General features: G+C 42.5%; 1 protein-coding gene across 1 annotated transcript in view; it reads left to right on the forward strand.

Moving 5' to 3' along the window:
* SNTG2 (syntrophin gamma 2) overlaps positions 1–20,864 on the forward strand; it is a 462,462-nt gene that overhangs the window by 435,411 nt on the left and 6,187 nt on the right. Inside the window, exon 18 of the mRNA XM_025203382.1 lies at positions 3,363–3,473. Coding sequence (XP_025059167.1) covers positions 3,363–3,473 — 111 coding nt within the window. The remainder of the gene's footprint in view (positions 1–3,362; positions 3,474–20,864) is intronic.

Below are 20,864 nucleotides of genomic sequence, written 5' to 3' on the forward strand. Positions count from 1 at the left end.
CATAGTCATGATTTTTTTTTGTAACTGTGCTACTTGCCTACCTATAAGTGGAGTTTAATTTCAGCCATATGTTTTATTTCCAGACCTTTAAAATATTCCAAATGAACCCATGTAAAATAGTAGAACCCTAGCATCAGTTTTGCAGGAAATTTGGTAACAGTTAAAAGAGTGAATATGCAGGTTTTAAGAACTATACAAAATTATTTATTCTAAAGAACAAAACCTTCCCTGAAAATCAGCAGTGAACATGTAGGAACATAGTATTTCATTGCATTGTTCTGTTAGATATACCATTTTTGGAAGACTCATCAAATCTATGTCTCAACACACCAGATGGCGAATGTGTGTTCTGTTCACTACTGATCTAAACTTCACCACATAAAGAAAACCACATAACTTAGACTGATTCTACCTTGGGCTTTTTGAATGTCTGTACCTAGCCTGAGAGAACGTTGCCTCCTGAAGTCCCTATCAATTCTCTGCCCACTATAGGGGATGTTATGTCTCTTCTAGGATCTTCCTCCATATCTTCTGCCTCCAGCAGGACTTCTGTGCCAACAGGGGAGATCTCAGTGTATGTACTTCCTCCAGTTTCCTTCATCTCTTCCCCACAATCCTTTTCCTTTTCTTTGGGGGGTCTACCACTGAGGGAAACATTGACGACATTGATTTATTTATTTCCAAGACCTTACTGATTTGGTCTTTCCTCCCTATTAAATAACTCTCTTATAATAAATAACCCAAAAGAGGTGCAACAAGGCTTTTCTAACCTTCTCTCAACATTTTTGCCAGAAAAGCAATAGCATTCATCCACTTTCATACACATCATTAAAATGTGAGTAGAAACCATCCAAAATGTTCTGGACCACCAGGTTTTCCTGCCCACCATGCTCCCTCCTTAAGTGAGGTATTGCATTTATTTATCATTCATCCAAATTGACACTTAGTCTTTCTCCAACTCTTTCATTTTTCTGCTGCTTCCTTCTCACCTCTTCCATTTAAGAAAAAGAACCATACCTTCATGTAACAATGCTGTGCAGTTCTTCATCAGGTTTAATTGTTCCATACCCCTCTTCAGGAGCGTATGTTTCTTCAGTGCCCAAAACAATAGAATTTAATTAGATAAATATTACAATCAGATAAATGTTTATTAATCATCATCATCATCATCAAGGGATGCAAAAATCTTAGTGATCACATTTTAGGGTTGTTGGTTGTAGCCGTGTTGGTTTAAGGACATAAATAGACAAGGTCCTTTGGGTAAATGTGGTATCTTTTATTAGACCAACTAAGTTGTTGGAAAAAATTGTCCTTTGCAAGCTTTTGGGCACAGGCATCCTGGTGAACTGTGTGCTCTCCTGGGTAGAATAGAAGCCAAAATGCAAAATGCAGATCTGTGAAAATGCAAATGCATGGCAGTGAGGATCAGAGGGGTGTGGAAAACAATAGGTTTGAGAGAGGAAGGAGGTGGGAGGGGGAATGTTTAACTGGTGATAGAAGGATGTAGCTGGTAAAATGCAGACAAGTTACCTGGGGTTATCAGATGGCAGACAGGTTATAATGTGCATAAATCCAATGTTTATATTTAGTCCATGATTTTTTTTTTATCCAGTAGATTTATGAAGTGAAGTTCATAGAATTATCTATGAAAGGAGTTTTGTGAATTCCCCTTGAGGATTAGAACTGAGAGACTGGAGTGAGAGTGACTGTCTTGTGAGAAGTGTGTGCCCACAGGTAATTGGGTAGATTTGATAGATTTTTGGTGTGCATTCATTCTGGTATGCAGTTGTTGTTTGGGTTCTTCTACATATTTTCCATCCAGGAATTCAGCGCACTGGGTGAGATATATTACATTTCTGGAGGTGCAAGTGTAAGATCCAGGAATCTTACACTTTGCCAATGGTGATGGCTCTGTTGTGGGGTGTAGTTATTGTGGGGGTGGTGGAGATGTGGGTGCACACTTCTCACACTTCTCAGAGAAACTTGTCTGCAGTGATCATATGTTTAATTTGTAATTTGAGAGAGGAAAGGATCTTGCTTTCCTCTAAAACAATCAGTGATCTAAATAGAAAATAAGTCAATATCTCCCTTGTTGATCTTAGTCTTATTTGCATCCCTTGATTTGCATACAGTAGTTCAAAACTTCCCCAGTACATTCATCTTTTCAGTAAGTTAAAATATTCTAAAGTCAACTACAAAGGGCTTGATGTTTCTTCTCTCTAGAAATTGATTTGATTCACATAACAATCATTCCAGTCAACACTCAATCAGTATTATCTACAAAACAATATCCAAAGTGAGACTGACTGCCATCTTTCTAAATGGGATTTTCTTTATTTTAAGATCCCAGACTTAAAAAGAAAACAAAAAACAAGATACAAACAAACCATTGTGAATTATTCTTCTGCCATTTTTCATTTTGAAGTATCTTTCAAAGTTTTCAGCAGTGAATGATTCATTTTTCCTCTAAAGTGCTCAGGGATCCTGCTTGACCTCTGTTTGTGTTTTTGGAATTTCTGTGAATATCATTGAAGATTAACAAAACATCAGAAGAAAAGCTGGACTCTATAAGAGCCATATTTTTTGTGCCTAACCTGAAAAGCAATGAACAGAAAATTAAAGTACTTTTAAAATAATTTTCCAAGATTGGTTTTAAACATCTTTCTTCATCATTGTAAAAATTATCCCAATCAAACTTGTGGTGTATTTGGTAGCACAGCACCAGGCATAGCCATAAGAGAGAGGTTGGCACAGGCCTTGGGATTCTTAGTTTTGGTCTTATAAATAACTGTATAATGCACTGCTTTGAATACTTTAACTGCAATTTGTTAGTATTTTATAATATTGTTTATAATACATTTAAATTATATAGCACATTTCATCTGAGGATTAAATACCACTTTACAAACATGAATGAATTAAGCTCTACAACATCTGCGTGAGGTAGGGCAGTATTATTACCCTCATCAGACAGATGAGCCAACCGGGGTATGAAATATTACAATCTGATTTGAAATTTTGGCTCTATTGAAATCCATAGCAACATTTCCATTGACTTCAGTACAGTCAGGATTTTATCCTGATCCCTCTATACTGTATATGGGTAGCCAGATGACAAATGTATAATGTTAGAATGTTTGCAGGTGATTGCTTAACATTGATAAGAAAAGTAATACAACTCCACCTTTTTGCTTTTATTTCCAGAGCTGTTAATCCTGCTTATTTATGCAGTCATTGTATTGCCCAAAATATATTAATCATTTTGTTTAATTTCTTTATGTATGATATACTCAATAACTATAGTTTTGAATATGAGAGGGTAACGTTAATGAGTCCAATTCATAGTTTGTTTTTCCTTACAGAATGTACTTTGGAGGTTTAAATTCTCTCAGCTTAAGGGCTCTTCAGATGATGGAAAAACAAGAGTAAAGCTACTTTTTCAGAATCTAGACACCAAACAAATTGAGACAAAGGTAGGCAGCATTTTTTCTCCACTCCATTTAGAAACAAAATAGAATGAACTATATATATCCAAGTTTCCATTGAATGCTATGCATATTCACAGTGAACAGCTAAATTTTGTATTATCTTTTCCATATTTTCTAGAAGCTGTTCAATAAATAAAGGTTCTGATGTATCTAAAAATGTATTATGCTATATAAATGATTGGCTTAATGAATTATATTACTATAAATTTTAAAACTTTCATTCACAATGATAATTTCTCTGAAGTTAAGTGCAATTATCCTAGAAATGACATAAATTTAACATTGATTTAAAATGTAAAATGAAATCTTAAATCAATGTTAAATTTATGTACATTTATTTTAAATATTTACATTGTAAAGAGACATTTTAATAGTAAAATATTTGCTAGCTGCCATATAGTAAAATTAGAATGTCATACACAAAAATGGATTTTATGATTTATTGATAAAAACAAATTATTATTTATTATTAGTACCTACATAAGGGAGAATTCTTGTGAGGGACCAAGAACCCTCAACTTCCCTTGAACCTATTAGTTTCAATGTGAGTTAAAGAGCAGTGAGCACTATGAAGGCTCAGGCATTAAATAGTGCTAATGTACAATTTGATTATATGCCAACTATTGGATGATGCCAAATTGTAGGTGAAACAGTTCAGAGTTTTATGTATTTTTTTACCAACATAATTTAGACAAAGATCTAAGACTTACAATTCAGATTCAAAGTTAGTTAGATTCCAACCCCACCACCAACCCAATTTCATCAGCATTTGGATTCAGAAGTCTAGTTTGAGAAGTGCTAATTGTGGGGTAGACTAATTAGGTGCAGAGTAAAGTGTCACCATCTACACATGCAATGTTATTCAGCCTTGGTAAACTAATTAACACCACAGTAAGATAGTACTGTCAGGCGCAATACTATCATATGCTGGGGTAATTTACTACAATTAAATGCACATACAGATACTGACCATGGGCATAAATTGCACCTGGTCAACACAAACAGCCAGAGGCCAGACTCCTGCCTGCAATTGGGTTGGTGCACATAGTTCCATACTTTCAGCATCTTTGTGCCCCAGCCACCCCCCATTCACGTTCTGCCACCACTCAGAGCCCAGGGCTGAGCGGCCCTGGCATAAACTTCTCTGCCTTGTCAAACTGCTGCTGCCATGGCTGCACCTATAGCTGCTACACCTGAGAATAGTTTACTTTAGCTCAAACTGCTTCTGCGTGTATTGCTTCAAATTAATTGCATGTGTAGATGCAACCAGAGTGACTGCAATATTTAATTCTTAATCAGGGGACTTAAACCCATAAGAGTTTGAAAGTATTCAGAGTTCCTACATAGGCACTGCATAAGAAAATGAAACATTGAGACTGAAATTTCTGGCAGAGCAGAGGAAATTGAGGAATAACATAAGTGAGATAAGAAGAAAATGATAAGAACTTGCTTGTGATATGGTGAAAAGGAAGTCCATGGAGAGATTCAGGTAGGACGGTTAGATCTTTGGGCAAAGATTGGTGAGAATAATAAAGAATCCAAAGAATTTTAAACATTTTAAAATCCCTTCTTCTCTTATGTTCCTTAGATTTCATTGTCTATTCATTTGTGAATTTATAATTGCTTTGTTCTTTAGTAATTTTAAAACAAAACAGGGTAGACAAGACCTGAAGTTTCTAATATTAGAAGGTTGCAAAAAAATATTCTGGCATTCTTTATAAATAGTAAAGAAATAAAATTAAAGTTATAACATTAAAGAAGTAAAATTAACTTATTTTTCTTTTGTTGTATATGTTTTCTAATTATTTCAGTATTTATTGCCTATTGGCCTCCATTTGGCAAACATCATTCCTAGGGTTGGTGGAAAATAATGATTTTTCTCAAAGAAAAAAATGTTTTTTGACTAAACACTTGTTTTAGTCAAATAAATAGAGCTTTCTATCTTCAGAAGTTTTTTATATTTTGTCAGAAATGATAAACCATTACACACCTAAGTATTACCTAGGCTCTGTTGCAATTCATGCGGGTATTTGGAAGTCTGTAAACTCCATTAAGTCCCTGGAGAGGTCCTGTTACAGATGTTCAGAAGGTTAAAGTTAAAGTGTGACTATCTCACACTTTAATATAAAAAATGGTGGTAATAGTGGTGCTGCCAGTCACTTTTGTTCAATAACTTCATGTCTGCAGCACAAACACAGGAACTTGGAGACTAAGATCCCAGGCCCTCATCACCCAGAAGGCAGGCATGACACATACCTCCCACTACCAAGGCAATTATCAGGCTCCTGCTGCAGAAGCTGGGCTAGTGCGCAGCCAGGAATGGAAGAATTATGGGACACATCCATACACGCAAGCATGTGCACTCACAGCAGCTCAAATAGAAGCAGTGCAAATTTGAGCTGGGGCTTTTTGCCTCCATGCACTTGCCTGGATATGCACTTTGTTGTGAAACAAATTGTGCCACGTCGGGCAAAATAATCCTGCCTGGCTCATCCCAGATTTGTAGCCAGGGGGAGCTAGAGCCTGGGGCCAGCACCTGTCCTGGCCCCAGCAGTATAAAAACCTGCCCTGGCCAGTTACTCAGGGCTCCTTGCCCTAAACCCTCCTCTGGAACCCTCAGCTGGAGCTGGCAATGGCAGTGGCACCCCAGTTGCAACAGGGTTTGATTCTGACTGGTGTCACCCAGATTGGAGACCTCCTGGACTATGATAGGCAGGAGTAGATGGACCCTGCTGCAGTGGCTGAGTCTGTACTCCACCCTCATCCCATAAGCCACTGGGGACCTCAGCTGGCAGCTCCTTCAGGGAGCCATTGCCACAGGTGTGTATGTGGCAAGCTTCACGGACACCCCCGTCTCCTGCCTTTTCTGTGGGCAGAGGGAAACCCTGGAGCACATGACCCTCGAGTGTCCCAAGCTGCAGCCCTTCTACCTCCACCTCCAGGTTGAATTTCACTTCCCACCTTTTTGTTTGTGGTCACCCCATCTGCAGCCCCAACAAGTCCCGGGACCTCTTGGTCAACCCCCTCCTGGCCCTGGCCAAGTGGGCCCTGTACTTGACCAGGAAGGAGGCTCTGACCAGGAAGGTGCCCTGAGACTGTGCGGCTGCTTTCCTCTCACTTGTCCATGCACGTTTCTGGGCAGAGCACCAGTGGGTGGCATCCACCGGCTCCTTGGATGCCTTTGAGGACATGTGGGTGTAACCTGGAGGGCTTTGCTTGGTGTCCCCCTCTGAAGAACTTTTTTCATATTTTGAACCTTTGACCACCCCCCCCAATGTCACTCCTACCTTTTCTTCCTTAGTTGTCCAACCAACAAAAAAATTCAGCCTCCAGATCACTCCCACTCCTGCCCCCCCATTGCTCCCCTGTCTGCTCCCCCACCCAGCTCCAACAAACAGGGACGGGGGCGGGGGCTGGGCGCCCCCCCCCACATGGTCCCCTCCCTACTTCCTTCAGCCTCCCAACCCCCTACTTACCTGACATGAAGCCGGGTCCAGGTCCCTGCAGCCTGCACTGCTGCCTGCCCTTCATGGGCAGGGAGGGTGCTTCAGCACTGGGGCAAGGGCCAGCCATAGAGACACTCTGGCTGGCTACCAGAGCATCTCTGTGGAGGACCATGCATCTGGTTGTTTCAGGATGCTCTCACTTTTTTCTCCCAGTGTATTTTTTGACCCCTGGATATCCAGGGGTCTAATTTTGCTCCCATGCTGCAAATTTACAGTGCAGGGAACATTTTTTTGTTCCTGCATGTGCCTCTTGCAGCATCTCAAAAGGGTTTGAGATGCTCCAAGAGGCACATGCACGCTCATCTGGACATGCCCATGGAGTCAAAAGGATATAAGAAGTCTGCCTTAATGCTTATAGCACTCCTTTGCAAGGAAGAAGACCTAGATTCTGGTCCTTACTCCTAGAGTTCCTTACATACTTTACATTAGTGAGTGATTGACTGAAAAACAGAAATAACCCTGGGAATGGAAACCAGAATCCAGCTTTCCCCACTCCAATTGGAATGTAATTTCTAAGCCTCAGAGAGCTTTAGCAAGAAGGAACATGTTCATGCTCCTTCTTGCTTGCTCTGTTACAGTGCTTGGTGCCTTATTATGAATCACTACTCATAGGTGTTTTAAATGTACATATAGAAGACAAGGTAGAGGTGTACCTTGTAGAGTAACTGAATCAGAGATGCATAAGGTTTCATGAGCCACGAGCTGTGGAGATTTTTTTTCAACCAGCTTTATTTATCTTATAACTTGGTGCTCTGCAAAGTACTCAGTACCATCTGGCTAAATACTCATCATTAGTAAACCACTCATCCTTTACTGATGGTTTATCAGAATGGATCCTGTGTTTAAATATTGGGTACATAGTTAAGTAGGAAAGGCAATAGATATGAGTTCAGGAAATTTGCTGAGTGATGAGAGGTAAGTCAACTGATAATTAACTTTCTCCATTTTTTAACTTCCAAACAGCTCTCATAAAAATGTCTCATTTTATGAGCACCTTTGTAATGGTTGTAGAAGACCTTGAAATCATCAGATGGAAGGTGCTTTATAAGTACAAAATGTGTGCATTTATATATGTGTGTATACAGTATAGATGTTGACAGAATAGAATGACAGTCCATTGTGTCATATGAAGGATAGTGTGTTACTAAATTGTGAATCTTTGTAGGCTCCAGAATTATGGTTGTTTACATCAGAAAATACCAATGAAAATCCAACATGTATTTTTTGTATAATACATGACTGAGTTTACAGTAGCAAAAGAAGAAAACAGATTTTAAAGGAACAGATGGTGCTCTAAAGAAAGTAAAGCCAACAATGAAAACCCAAAATATCATCATATAATGAAAGTTTAATTTATCTTGAGTAAATGATCTAGTACACATCAGATGAATCTTTGAACACAAGTTCCAATGTTCATTTATCAGCAAACAGCATAGTTAATGTTACATAACAGTTTCTCTGATTACCCCTAATTTCATATGCTTTTATCTTTCTCAACAATTTGTACTTAAAAGTGAAATATTCCATTTTTGCTGGAGGTCAACGTAATGTTTTTTGGGGGGGTTTCCTGTAAAATTAGAGGCTCCTCCCTGTTTTTAAAGTGTATTTGAATTCTAGACACAGATAAATGCACTATTTCACATTTTAAAATATTTTTATATTTTTAAACTAATAACTTAAAAAAAGTTTAAAACTTGGCATGTAAATAGCACTCATTAATTGGCATGTCTGTAACTACTCCTGAAGGCAAAATACTTGTATTAAATCATAAAACTGAAGGCTGAATGTTAATGAAATTATGAACAATGGAAAATTACTTTTCTTGTACATGCAGTAGAGAATAATGTAAGTTGAGATATATATTTTTTAATTTGGATAGAGAATCACATATGCATGCATTAGTTAGGGGAGGGGCACTTACATTGTATGCTTTTAGTACTCAGCTATTTTAGTGACATAATCAGCGCCTACGTAGAACTATCATAATGTTGCAAAAGTTTCACACAGTGATAATGGTTTCCGTTGCTTAAGTCTCTACTATTAGTCTACCCTTTATAAAATTCAAAATGAGTTCCAAATAGTAAGTGACATAATAGATAAGTGGCTGCATACACACATTCAAATCATCCAAGACAATTTTCTTAGGTTTGTTTTCCTGAGAGAAAAACTGACCTGTACAGTCAGTTCTGTGTACAGGTCTGTGCTCTGCACAGAAGAGTCCTCTGGCCTTTCCCCTCCCCCATGCCATGTTTGAGCCCACAGAGAAGGTTCTTGTATGCTTCTCTGCACTCAAGTGTTGCAGTGTGATTTGGGCAGGGAACAGCCAGGAGAAGAACACGCCTCCTAAGTGCTTCATCACTTGGCTTTTCCAGCCCAAAGCACTCAAAGGGCATGCTCTGCTCCCTGCTTGGCTGGGACTGACATGGTCGCCCTCCCCCCTGTGGGACAAGGCAGGAGGAAAAGCAGAGCACACTGGGATTGTAGAGGTCAATTCTGAGTCTGCTTCCTGTACAGAAATTCTCTCTCCTGAGAGATGATCTGAGGAGCCATTTCACTCAAGTTGTTACCAAGTTATTTTTCTCCTCAAGCGGCCACTCTTACTCTGAGAGAGAAGTTACAAACTTCTGTAAACTCATGGTTTCTCCACAGAGAGCAGGGACTCTCCCTGGAGAAACTGAATGTCTGTCTAAAGCCAATAAGAAAATGTTCTAAGGAATATGTAGTTACATTATTAAATCAAGAAGGTAAGCAAAGCATGGATGACTCAGAAAAAGGCTGTAATGGTCATTGCCTTTTTTTTTTCGTTTTTGTCTCCCCCCTTCCTCCTTCCCAACTCACAATTAAAATTAAGAAGGAATTGGAAAAATACAACAATTGGAAAGAAGGTTAAAAACATTTAGACAAACTGGACATATTGGAGTCTGCACAGCTTGATGAAATTTATCCTAGAGCTCTTTGGAACTAGCTGAAGCATTAATGATTACCTTTTAAAATTCATAGCAAGCAGGAGAGTTCCCAAAGGACTATAGACTTCTAAACATAATACCTGTCTTAGGAAGAAGAAAATGAGTAATTGGGGAATTATTTACAAGTCAGTCTAAACTCAATACCCAGAAAGGTACTAAAACAAATTATTAAACAATCAATTTGTAAGCACCTAGAGTATAATAAGGTAATAAGATACAGCGGATATGGATTTTTCAAGAACAAATCACATCAAACCAATCTAATTTCTGTCTTTGACAGTGTAATTAGCCTAGAGAATGGGAGGGAAGCAGCAGATGCGATCTATCTTGACTAGATGCATTTAGTATAAGGTGGATGCATAACTGGTTGAAAACATACTCCAAACTTAGTCATCATTACTTTCTTGTCAAACTGAGAGGATATGTAAAATGGGGTCTTAAAAGCATGTATCCAAGGTCTGGTGCTAATTATTGGGTGCGTCTACACGAGATGCTTTACTTGTCAGTAGAGCTAATTACTGCATCCGCGACTAACACATGCAGACACTGTGCAGTAATAAGCTCTAATCATGAGTAAATTTGCTACCTGCAAATGCAAGTAACAAATTTACTTGAGATTACTTGCTGCACTGTAACCCACACATAGATACCCAACTGGGAGCATATATGCTCCTGGTCAGCCAAGCAGCTGGGGATGGGAGATTGCTCCCTGCTCCTGAGAGCTGCCTGCTGCTGGGGTGGGCTTCACTAACAAAACCCAACATCTCCTGCCCTGACAGAATGGAGCTCCCATCCCCCCACTTCGCCATCATAATCAGGGAGTGTGGGGCAGGGAAATCCTTATCTCCTAGTGCCAGCTCTGCAGATATGGGGCCCAGGCTGGGAGATCCTTATCTCTCAACCTGAGCCTCATGGTCATAGGACCTGGGCTGGGAGATCCTTATTTGGGAGAAGAATCTCCTGGCTCCAGCCTCATGATCACTGAGCTGCCACTGGGAGAATACATATCTCCCAGTCTATGCCCTATGACCATGGGACTTGGGCTGGGAGAGGAGGATTTCCCAATGCCGGCCTCACGATCATAGAGCTGGCAGTCAGAGATAAGGATCTGCCAGCCCAAGCCTAGCAACCATGGACTTAATGCTGGGAGATAAGGATCACCCAGCCCAGGCTCCCCGACCATGGGGCACAGGCTGGGAGAGAAGAATCTCCCAGCCCAAGCTCCATGATCTCAGAGTGGGGGCTAGGAGCTGCCAGGGCAGGGGGACATTGTCCCCACCTAGGCTCCAGTGGTGGAGCCCACCCTAGCAGTAGGCAGTTCCTGGGGGCAGTGAGCAATGTTCCAGTCCCCACTAGGAGACACCTGTTTCCTGGCCACTGGGCTCACACCCAGGGGGAGCCTAGAGCTCCCCCTGGCTGCTCCAGGGGCCTGTTGCAGGGCCATGGGAAGCAGGAACAGTTTGCTGCTAGAAGCAGAAAATCTACTCTCATATCCCTGTATGTGTAGATACGTGCCCAGGAGAGTTTACTCTAGAGTAAACTGCTCCCAGATTATTTGGATGTGTAGACACACCCTGTATTCTTGTTTAAAACTTGGAAGTTGGGGAATAGAGTAGATTTTTATAAAATGTTCAGATGACACCAAACCAGAAAGGGGCTCGAGCAGTTTTTAGGACAGGATTAGGATTCAAAATTATCTTCAGAAATTGGACAAATGGCTGAGATAAATAAGATTACATTTAGTCAAGGGAAAATTACTGTCCTTAAGAAAAAAGAAATGAGTGCTCCAAAAATGGGAAATAACGAGCTGTAAAGCTCTACTGCAGAAAAGAATCTGAATATTATATGGCGTACAGAGAGAACTGGAGTCAGTGGCTATGTCTACATGAGACACTGAGTTTGCAGTAGCTCATTACTGCTGTGTAGTAGCATCACATGGCATGAAGCATGATGTGACGCTACTGCACAGTAATAACAAATTACTGCACAGTAGTAAGGAGCTACTGCACAGTCAGCATCACCAAGAAATCATTTACAGATGCTATTGCTCAGTAACTATCATTACTGTGCTGTCATTTGGTACTTGTGTGTGCAAGTCCATACACAAGTACTAAACGATTGCACAATGTCTCATGTAGAGTCAGTCAGTGTATGCTATTGCAAAAAAGTTATATATTCTATGCTATATACAGAGTAGCATCATGTGTAAGACACACAAGGTAATTGGTCCATTTTCTTCAGCATCAGTAAAACCTTGGCTGGGGTATTGCATTCAGTTTTGGCCCTGGTACTTTACAAAAACTGTAGACAAATTGGAGAGAATCCTTGTGAGAGAAACAAGAATCAAAATAGGTTTAGATAATATGATCTATTCATGATGACATATTGAAAACATTGGGCTTCAGTCTGGAAAAAAGAAGACGGTGGGAGGATATACAAATTATTTTCAATATATGAAATTATGACAGTAGTGATCAGTTGTTCCCCATGTCTACTGGGAGCAGAACAAGTAATCCACTTATTATTTGTTGCAAGGGAAATTTTAACCATGCAAGAGGCAACGCTATCCCACTATAAGTATTAGAACATCTTAGCTGAGGAAGATGTGAAAGATTAAGTATCATTAGCCTATTCTTAAATCATTGGAAGTTTTAAGAATGTACTAGACAAATGTCTGTCAATGGTGGGGTAGTCATCTTGCCTGAGTATAGGCGGCTGGACCTTTTGAGTTCCCTCCCAGTTATGCATTTTTATGCTTTTAAACAATCCTCATTAGCTCTTAGAGTTGTGTATTCCCTAGGAGTGCACCGATAGAGATTTTTGGGGCCGATACCAATAGCCAATTTTTAAGGAGGCATATTGGCTGATACAAATCCAATTTCTGATACCAGCCTGGCAGCTTGAAGAGCAGTGTACATCTGGTAAGTCTGTTGTGGTGGAAGGGGAGGGAAGGGTCATGAAGGGGGAGATCAAGGCCCCCCGCAGTGAGGGAGGGAGTGGGGCTGGGACAGGCGCTGGGGCAAGAGCTGCCCAACCGGGGCAGGATGGGTGCAGGACAGAGCCACAGATTGTCCGGAGGGCACAGGGAGGGGAGGGGGGTGACACTTGCTGCTGCACACTGCTCATCCAGGAGCCGCTTGTTTGGCAGCTCATCCAGTGCTTGCCTGCTTGTCTGGTGGCTCCTGCTGCTGCTCCCACCACTTATCCAGAAGGGCATGGGGGGCGGGGGGCATGTGCCCCTGGAACTGCATGGGGCAGGGTGGGGCAGGGAAGGTGGGGCCGGGGCTGCGCTGGTCTGCACTCGGGGTGGGCAGTAGCAGTGATGGGAAGGTGGGCTATTCAGGAGCTATGGCAAATTTTGGGGTGGCTGCAGTGCGCCCCCCCCGCACAGCCCTGCTCCTAGTGCTGCCACTAATCGCCCTGAGCACAGAGCCTGGTGCAGCTCCAACCCTGCCCAGATCTGGGGGCACAAGCTCCCCCCACCCTGTGCCCTCCCAGACAAAGAGCAGGAACAGTGGTGGGAGCTGCCAGATGAGCGGGCAAGTGCCAGATGACCCGCTAGATGAGTGACTCCTGGATGATCAGCGTGCAGTGGTGGGAACCACCTCCCCCTCCCTGTGCGCCCTGGATGAGTTGTGGCTCTGTCTCATGCCTACTCCACACCAGCTGGGCAGTGCTTGCCCCAGGCCCTATCCTAGCCCCAGTCCCACTCCATCCTTCACTGCAGGGGGCATTTATTTGCCCCTCCATGCCCCTTCCCTTCCCCCCCTCCTCTTCCACCAAAACAGACTTACCAGCTGGATACTGCTTTTCAAGCTGCCAGGCTGTGCTCCTCACTGCTTATGTGCTGTGCTGTGGCTACACATGCACGGGGCATTTATCTGCCAAATTATTGGCCATATCAGGCTGATTTCTGATACAGACAATTTTCTTTATGTCGTTGCCAATCCAATATCAGACCGATGTATCTATGCACCTGTAGTATTCCATTTAGTAGCAGGAGCACATAAGACGTTTATTATCATGCTACTTCCCCTAAGGAGCAGCTCAAGCAATAGGGACTCATGGTTTTAGGTGCATAAGACTATGTTATTTAATTACAGTTATACAGTTACACACATGGACACACACACAAAACCCAAAGTTCTGGGGTTTAGACATTTAAGTGTTCCTGAGGATCTGGGCCAGAGAGCTTAACGTCAAAAGTTGGCTCAATTTTTACCTCTAGAGCACTCTAGAGTTCAGAGTACTTGGTAATACATTTCATTGTATTCCAAAAACAGAGCTTACTGAGTTCAGGTGCAGTTAATGCTTAGCACTCTCCAACTCAGACCTTAGCCTTTTAAGTCCAGGACCTGAAAATGAAGCCAGGAGGAGGGGGGTGAATAACCACCTGTAAAATGCTGGTTTAAGTGTTTAAGTGTCTTGTGCAGTATCGTCCTGGAACGCTGTGGCAAAAGTAAGGCTAGAATCCAGTTCTTCAGTGCAGCATTGAACTTTGTCACATGCACACCTTCCAACTTCTAAAACAAATTAAGTTGGGGCTTATAGACAACATATTCCTTCACTGTGAAACCCACCATAATCCATATAGCAGGACCATTCTGTCATCCTGTGGCATCATTTTATTTATCAGTGTCTGAACCTACACAAGATGCTGACTGCAGAGTCATTACTTGTTTAAACAAGTACTAAATGACTGTGCAGTAACCTACATTATTGCACAGTAATGCAGACAAAATACTTTTTTCTGATGCTGACTGCACAGTAACCTGAGACTACTGTGTAGTAGTGTTGTGTCATGGTTTCTGTAGTAGTCTTGAGCTACTGTGCAGTCAGTGCCTTGTGTAGATGCGGCCAGTAAGGTTGGAACTTTTAGATCTACCACATGTTTCTATTTAAGCTAATAGCATAACTGATAGACATACTGTGTTGTTGTCCTTTATGTGAACCAGCATTGTAGGACAATGAGCAATTTTTCTAGGGGAAAAAGAGGGTCATTCCAAAGATACAGGCTTACAGAAGAGAAATGAAGAGAATTGAGGCTGTGAGGTTCTTAAACGAAACACAGAAATAACATACTACAACACAAGCTGTTTTACAATAGCACATCTGTACTTTCAGCACAAGTAATGGATATTGAGATTCAGCAATAATTTTGACCTTGGAAAAATATGCAGGGTACAGTCATATTGTTTATACAAGTCACACATAAACACTCCCCACCCCTCCGTGGCTCCCAGGAGCCCTAATGGCAGTGCAGGGTTGGGCAAGGCAAGATGGGACAGGACAGCACAGAGGCACATGGCCTGGCTCCAACCTCCATGGGTAGGGGCTGGATGAGCCATGCTTGCACCCTGATGACTGCTGGGCTGGGCAGAAACAGCCCTGCCTACCTGCCTGGCACCACATGATGGCTGGAGCCAGAGCCATCAGGGCCTGAGCATGACTCTCCTAGGGCCCTCTGCACGGTGCCAGGTGGCCAGGGCTGCTTCTTCCCAGCTGGGAGATGCAGTCCAGCCCTGCAGGTCCCGGGCACTGCCCACCATTAGAGGCTGGGGACTAAGCACAGTTCGCCCAGGGTCTGTGGAACCAGACCCTGCATCTCCCAGGCACAGGCTGCATCTCCCAGGCAGTGTGAGAGATGCTGGGTAGAGGCAGCTGCACCCATTACTGCCCATTACTGCATGGCAGGTCCTGGGTGAGCCGTGCTCAGGCCCCTGCTTCTGCTGGCAGGTAGCACAAGTGACGGCTTCAACTCCAGCCTCTGCTGTGTGGGTGGGCCTGCTTTTGCCTAGCAGTCCCCTGTGGTGTGACAGCATGTGGCCCAGTGGAAGAAGGGCTTTCTGCCAGTATGTGTAGCTCAGTTTGGATGCGGATTAAAAATCTACATATACTGTACTATAGAAGCAACAATTAGAAAAGGTATAACTATATATTCTACATCTATCAATCAAAATAGGATAAATAGTCTATTTGTGATAAAGGAAATTACTATGTAATGTGAATTTACTTTCTACAAAAGAATTTTAACTAACATTTAATATTTATTTTTCCATTCACAATAAGTTCTATTTTTGTGTATGGAACCAGAATGCATATTTCAGAAGCTAGCTGTCAGTTACTATCAATTACCTTAAGTGCTTGCTTTGTTTAAAATTCATGATAGATTTTCATTCTTTCAGGGAAATTTTTGTATCTATGTTTCTTAATCTATTGAGCAGTAAATACATATAGATGCGTATGAAAGAAGCAGCCGATAGATGTTTATCCTTTTTCTTAATAAATAAATAAATAATTTCACAATTTATTTAGCTAGGTGCAAATAATAATTACTGTGACAGTTAGCTCTTCAGCAGTTATCCTGATTTACTGATCATCCACAAGCTCTTCAAGTCTTACCTGCTATAAGACAAGATTGATGTGGGTCTTGAAACTTGTTGATAGTTCATTTATTTGATCTTGAGAAAAAGTGGATATCCATAATTCCCACTGAATCATCATGCTTCCTCAATTCATTTCAGCATTAGTGTTTCTGTAATGGGCAGCTTATAAAAATTTGGGCTCAAGTTTAGATTAGGAGCCAAATTCTGGCTATATGTGCCCTATTCTCCTTGTTGTAAATGCACAGTTGGAGATAGTAGATATCAGAGAGTAGATGGATATCTCTGGAGATGCTTGTGTGTGCAAGCAGCCACAGAAGAGATGAATCTGGGTTTGGCCAGCTTCATGGATGAGCTTGCACCTATATATGTATACACAACTTGAAATGCTATGTACTTAACATATCTATATATATATCTATAGGTATAAAAGAAGCAATGGATACTTACCATGTCCATGCAGGATTCCTAGTGATAATGCCTCTAGATGTCATTAAAATTATAATTTCTTTCTCAGTAGCACAGTACAAATTCTTAACAAGCTATCATAAAAGTTATCTTTTCTTTAAGGCACCTAAATGGGAGTAGAAAACTCTTGAAAATCTGAACCTGAGCTCTTTAAACCAGTTTTCTGTATGTAACTGAAGTATACCCAGACATCTGTGTTTCAGAAAACAGGATGGACTCTTATCAAAACAGGTTTCTTTGCAAGATACATCTTTATTTCAGTGAAGTTGGAATTATCCTAAGGTAACTGTATTTCTGTATCCCATGGTAACAGAACCCAGGAAATTCAGAGACATTTTTGGATAGAAAAAAGTCATTTTACTGAAATGCATGCAAGAAATAATATGTAACCAAGTATGATTCTTCATGATTAACTCAGCCTGTGAGGTATGGAGGCTTGAAAGGGTTTGTGAACATTGGGAAATATAACATATCATACAGTCAACAACAATGCTGTGCAATATTATAAAAGCACCAAACAATGCAAATTAATAGCAGAGTGTCCAGGCTTAAGTCTGAATTTGCTGGTATTTGTGCATTTGTTATAAGACATTTATTTACAGTTTAATGGCATCTATGTGCACAGAAGGCAGGACTTTAACCAGAAATACAGTGATTTACAACTGTGTATAAGTTAGCACAGGGCTGGGCAATATACAGCCTGCAGGCTGGATCTGGCCTGTAATAGCCCTAAAACATTTATAAAATTAATATTTATCTGCCTCTCTCAGCCTGTCAGAGATGACAGGAGCCAGGGGCAGTAGGACCCATGGGAAGCTGGCAGGACCCAGCAGCCAGGTCCACCCAGCCCTGCCTGTCAGGCCCTTCCCCCCGACACCCAGAAGCCTCTACCTAGCAGAGCCTTCAGACCTGGGATCCTGAGACTGTTGCTGTGCCAGAGTGAAATTCAAGTAAGAGTGGGGGTGTGAGGGGAGGCAGGGGAGGGCCACGGGAATTGCCCCAGTCCTCAGGGCCAGGCTGGCTCCTGCTGAGTCCTGTGGTCCAGCCATGCAACTGAGAGCCACATGGTGCAGGAGCAACTGGTGGGTAGGCAAGGAAGTGGTGAAAGCAGTTTGGGAAGAGGGGGAGTGGGGAGTGGCAGTGAGTGGCGAGCGGAGCAGAGTGGCAGCTGGGTGGGAGAGCAGGGCCCATGCTGGTGTCCTGGGGCCAGGAGCGGGAGGGGCAGACTATGTGTGTGTGCATGCATCCATGCTGGGAGGGAGGGAGGGAGAGCAATGAGGGAGGGACAGAGTGTGTGTGTGCAATGAAGGAGGGAGGGACTGTGCGTATGTGTATAATGAGGGAGGGAGGTACAGAGTGTGTGTGTGTGTTTGTAGGGGAAGTCCCACATGCACACCCCACCATATACATGCTCCCATACCCCCTCACACACCCCAGCCAACCTCCCCCCATACACAGCCCCCCACAAACTCCCTACCCACCCACACCCCACATATCCACACACACACACACATGTTCCCTCACCCCACAGCCATACCCCACACCTATCAACCCACCCAGAAAACCTCCATGCACACACCCACACCCTCCCCCATACCTCACATATGCACAGCCCCTCACATCCCTGTACCCACCCCCATGCCCCCCACCCCACCACAATATACAAGAGATAGACTTAATTTTAAGCTATTGTGCAATCATCGCTATGCACACTACACAAACGCATGTAAATCAGGACAAAAATATTTGGAAATCAAATTAATAAATGTTATATGGGTTCGATTTTTAGTATATAATTTGGTATTTTTCTGATTCTGAGACAGCAAAACCCCTTGCTGAAAGGAGTACTTCTTGGGGCAAGGGGAGGGACTTGTGATGGCAAAGGTCAGGGATTAGAGGGTGGGACGTCCAGCCACAAGATGGCAACCAGGAAGCAGGGCACCTGTCAAGGGGTGGGGCTACCCATGCAGCCCTCGACAGCTTGCCAAAACTTGGTAAGCGGCCCTCTGCCTGAAATAATTCCCTGCCCATGAGTTAGCTGTTTAGACTCTAAATTAAAAGAAAGATATCCTATGTGTCTGCTAATCTTTCAGACTCTAGATTTCAAGCTTGCTCTCCATGTGAGCCTGAAAAGGCCATGATGAAGTGCAAATTTCTGTGCACATTACATCTTTGAGAGAGATAAGCATCTGCCTCTTGGTAAAAAATAATTTATTCAGACCAATATGGCTACAGCCAGTGTCCCTGAAACATGGAAGATATCAAATTTCAGCTATTTTTAAAATGAAAACAACATAATTTTACAAGAAGGAAGCAAATTCACCACCTTGGAACCTGAAAGCTGACACCCTGGCTCCTGCCTATATTATTCCAGATCAATCTGCATATTCACAGAGCTCAAAGTACCTCAACACAAGAGAAGTTACTTCCCAGAAGAGCATCCATGGCACCATCCTCCTGTGATATATGAAATATCATAACCAGAAGAAAATATAATTCAACATCCTGCTTGACCCCAGACAACATTGAGTTAAATACACTGTTCTAGCTTTTATCTGAGCCTGATTTGCACAAAATGAACTATTCCAATCAGGAGATCTTACAACACTTCAGCTCTCCTGTGAAATATGAATTTTCATTTTCACCTAAGAGAAATTTTGCAATCTTTGCATTCTCCTACACCTGAGGAACAGTGTGTGCGCCCAAAAGCTTGAAAATCAACACATTTATTTTGTAGATCTCTAGTTGGTCTAATAAAAGATATAACTTCTGCCCCAAGTTCTGATTCCTTTTTCATGAAAGCATTTTAACACACTGTCAGAAACCCATGTACGGGTGGCCCCCTTTAAGTATGCATGTCCCATTCCCCTGGCTGAGCCATGTCCAAAACTATGACGATATACATAAACAGTATAACATGATCTTTACAGTGATAACAGTAACATGCATGGATACAGCATAACATTGGCTTTCCAATGTCTATGCCATGTCAGTGCAACAAAAGACATAAAACATTTATGACATGGTGTGAACCCCAAAACATAACAGGGTTAGTAACACAGTTATGTATTATGTACTTAAGTAGTCCCACTTACTAAAGTGGGGCTGCAGGCCTTACCTGCAGTGCAGCAGGGACTGAGCATGTGCTTAGAGACCCCCCGCCTGAGGACCCTAGCCCAGTGGGGCAGGAATCAGGTACCCAGGGACAACCTGCAGGGGGTAACTGGGGAATAGGTCCCCAAAGTGATACCCGAACCACAAGGACTCACTGGGGATGCCTGTGGACCCAGGGACTTGCCGGCAGGCAGGTCATAGGGAACGCAGGCCTTGTGGGAGCAAAAGAGCAACCATCCCAAGACAAAGCCAGACCTGTCCCAGTGCCACCATGGGAAGGGTCTACCCGGAACGCACATATTACCAAGAGATCCAAGGGGCCCAATAGTGAGACAAGAGGGGCATGTAAGGCACAGAGTAACTCACACACAAAGATGTGGGTTAGGTTACATGGGGGTCAAGGAGAAAGGGATTTGGTGGTAGGGGTCTGCTACAGACCCCCACACCAAGGGGAAGAGCTAGATTTGGGGCTCCTGAGGCAGCTCTCAGAGACCATAAAAACTAAGGAGGTGGTAGTCATGGGGGACTTAAACTACCCAGACATCTGCTGGGAGATGCAGACAGAAAAGTCCCACCTTTCACACAGGTTCCTATCCTGTGTACAGGACCTCCACCTGATGCAGGAGGTACATGGTCCCACTAGGGGGAATGCCTTACTGGACCTGGTATTGGCAATGGGGGATGACATGTAGGGGACCTACAGATCGGTGGTCATCTGGGGGACAGTGATCACCAAATAATAGAATTCATCATAAGACATCGAGTGGGTAAGGTAACTAGTAGGGTGAAAGTGCTAGATTTTAGGAAAGCTGATTTCAATGAACTCAGGCGATTAGTCAAGGACGCACTGCAGAGTAGGAGTTTTGAAGAGATGGGAGCCTAGGAAGGGTGGCTGTGCCTTAAGGAAATGATCCTTTGGGCACAGAGGGAGACGATCCC

This window comes from Alligator sinensis, unplaced genomic scaffold (assembly GCF_000455745.1).
Source record: "Alligator sinensis unplaced genomic scaffold, ASM45574v1 scaffold832_1, whole genome shotgun sequence".
Lineage (NCBI taxonomy): Eukaryota > Metazoa > Chordata > Crocodylia > Alligatoridae > Alligator > Alligator sinensis.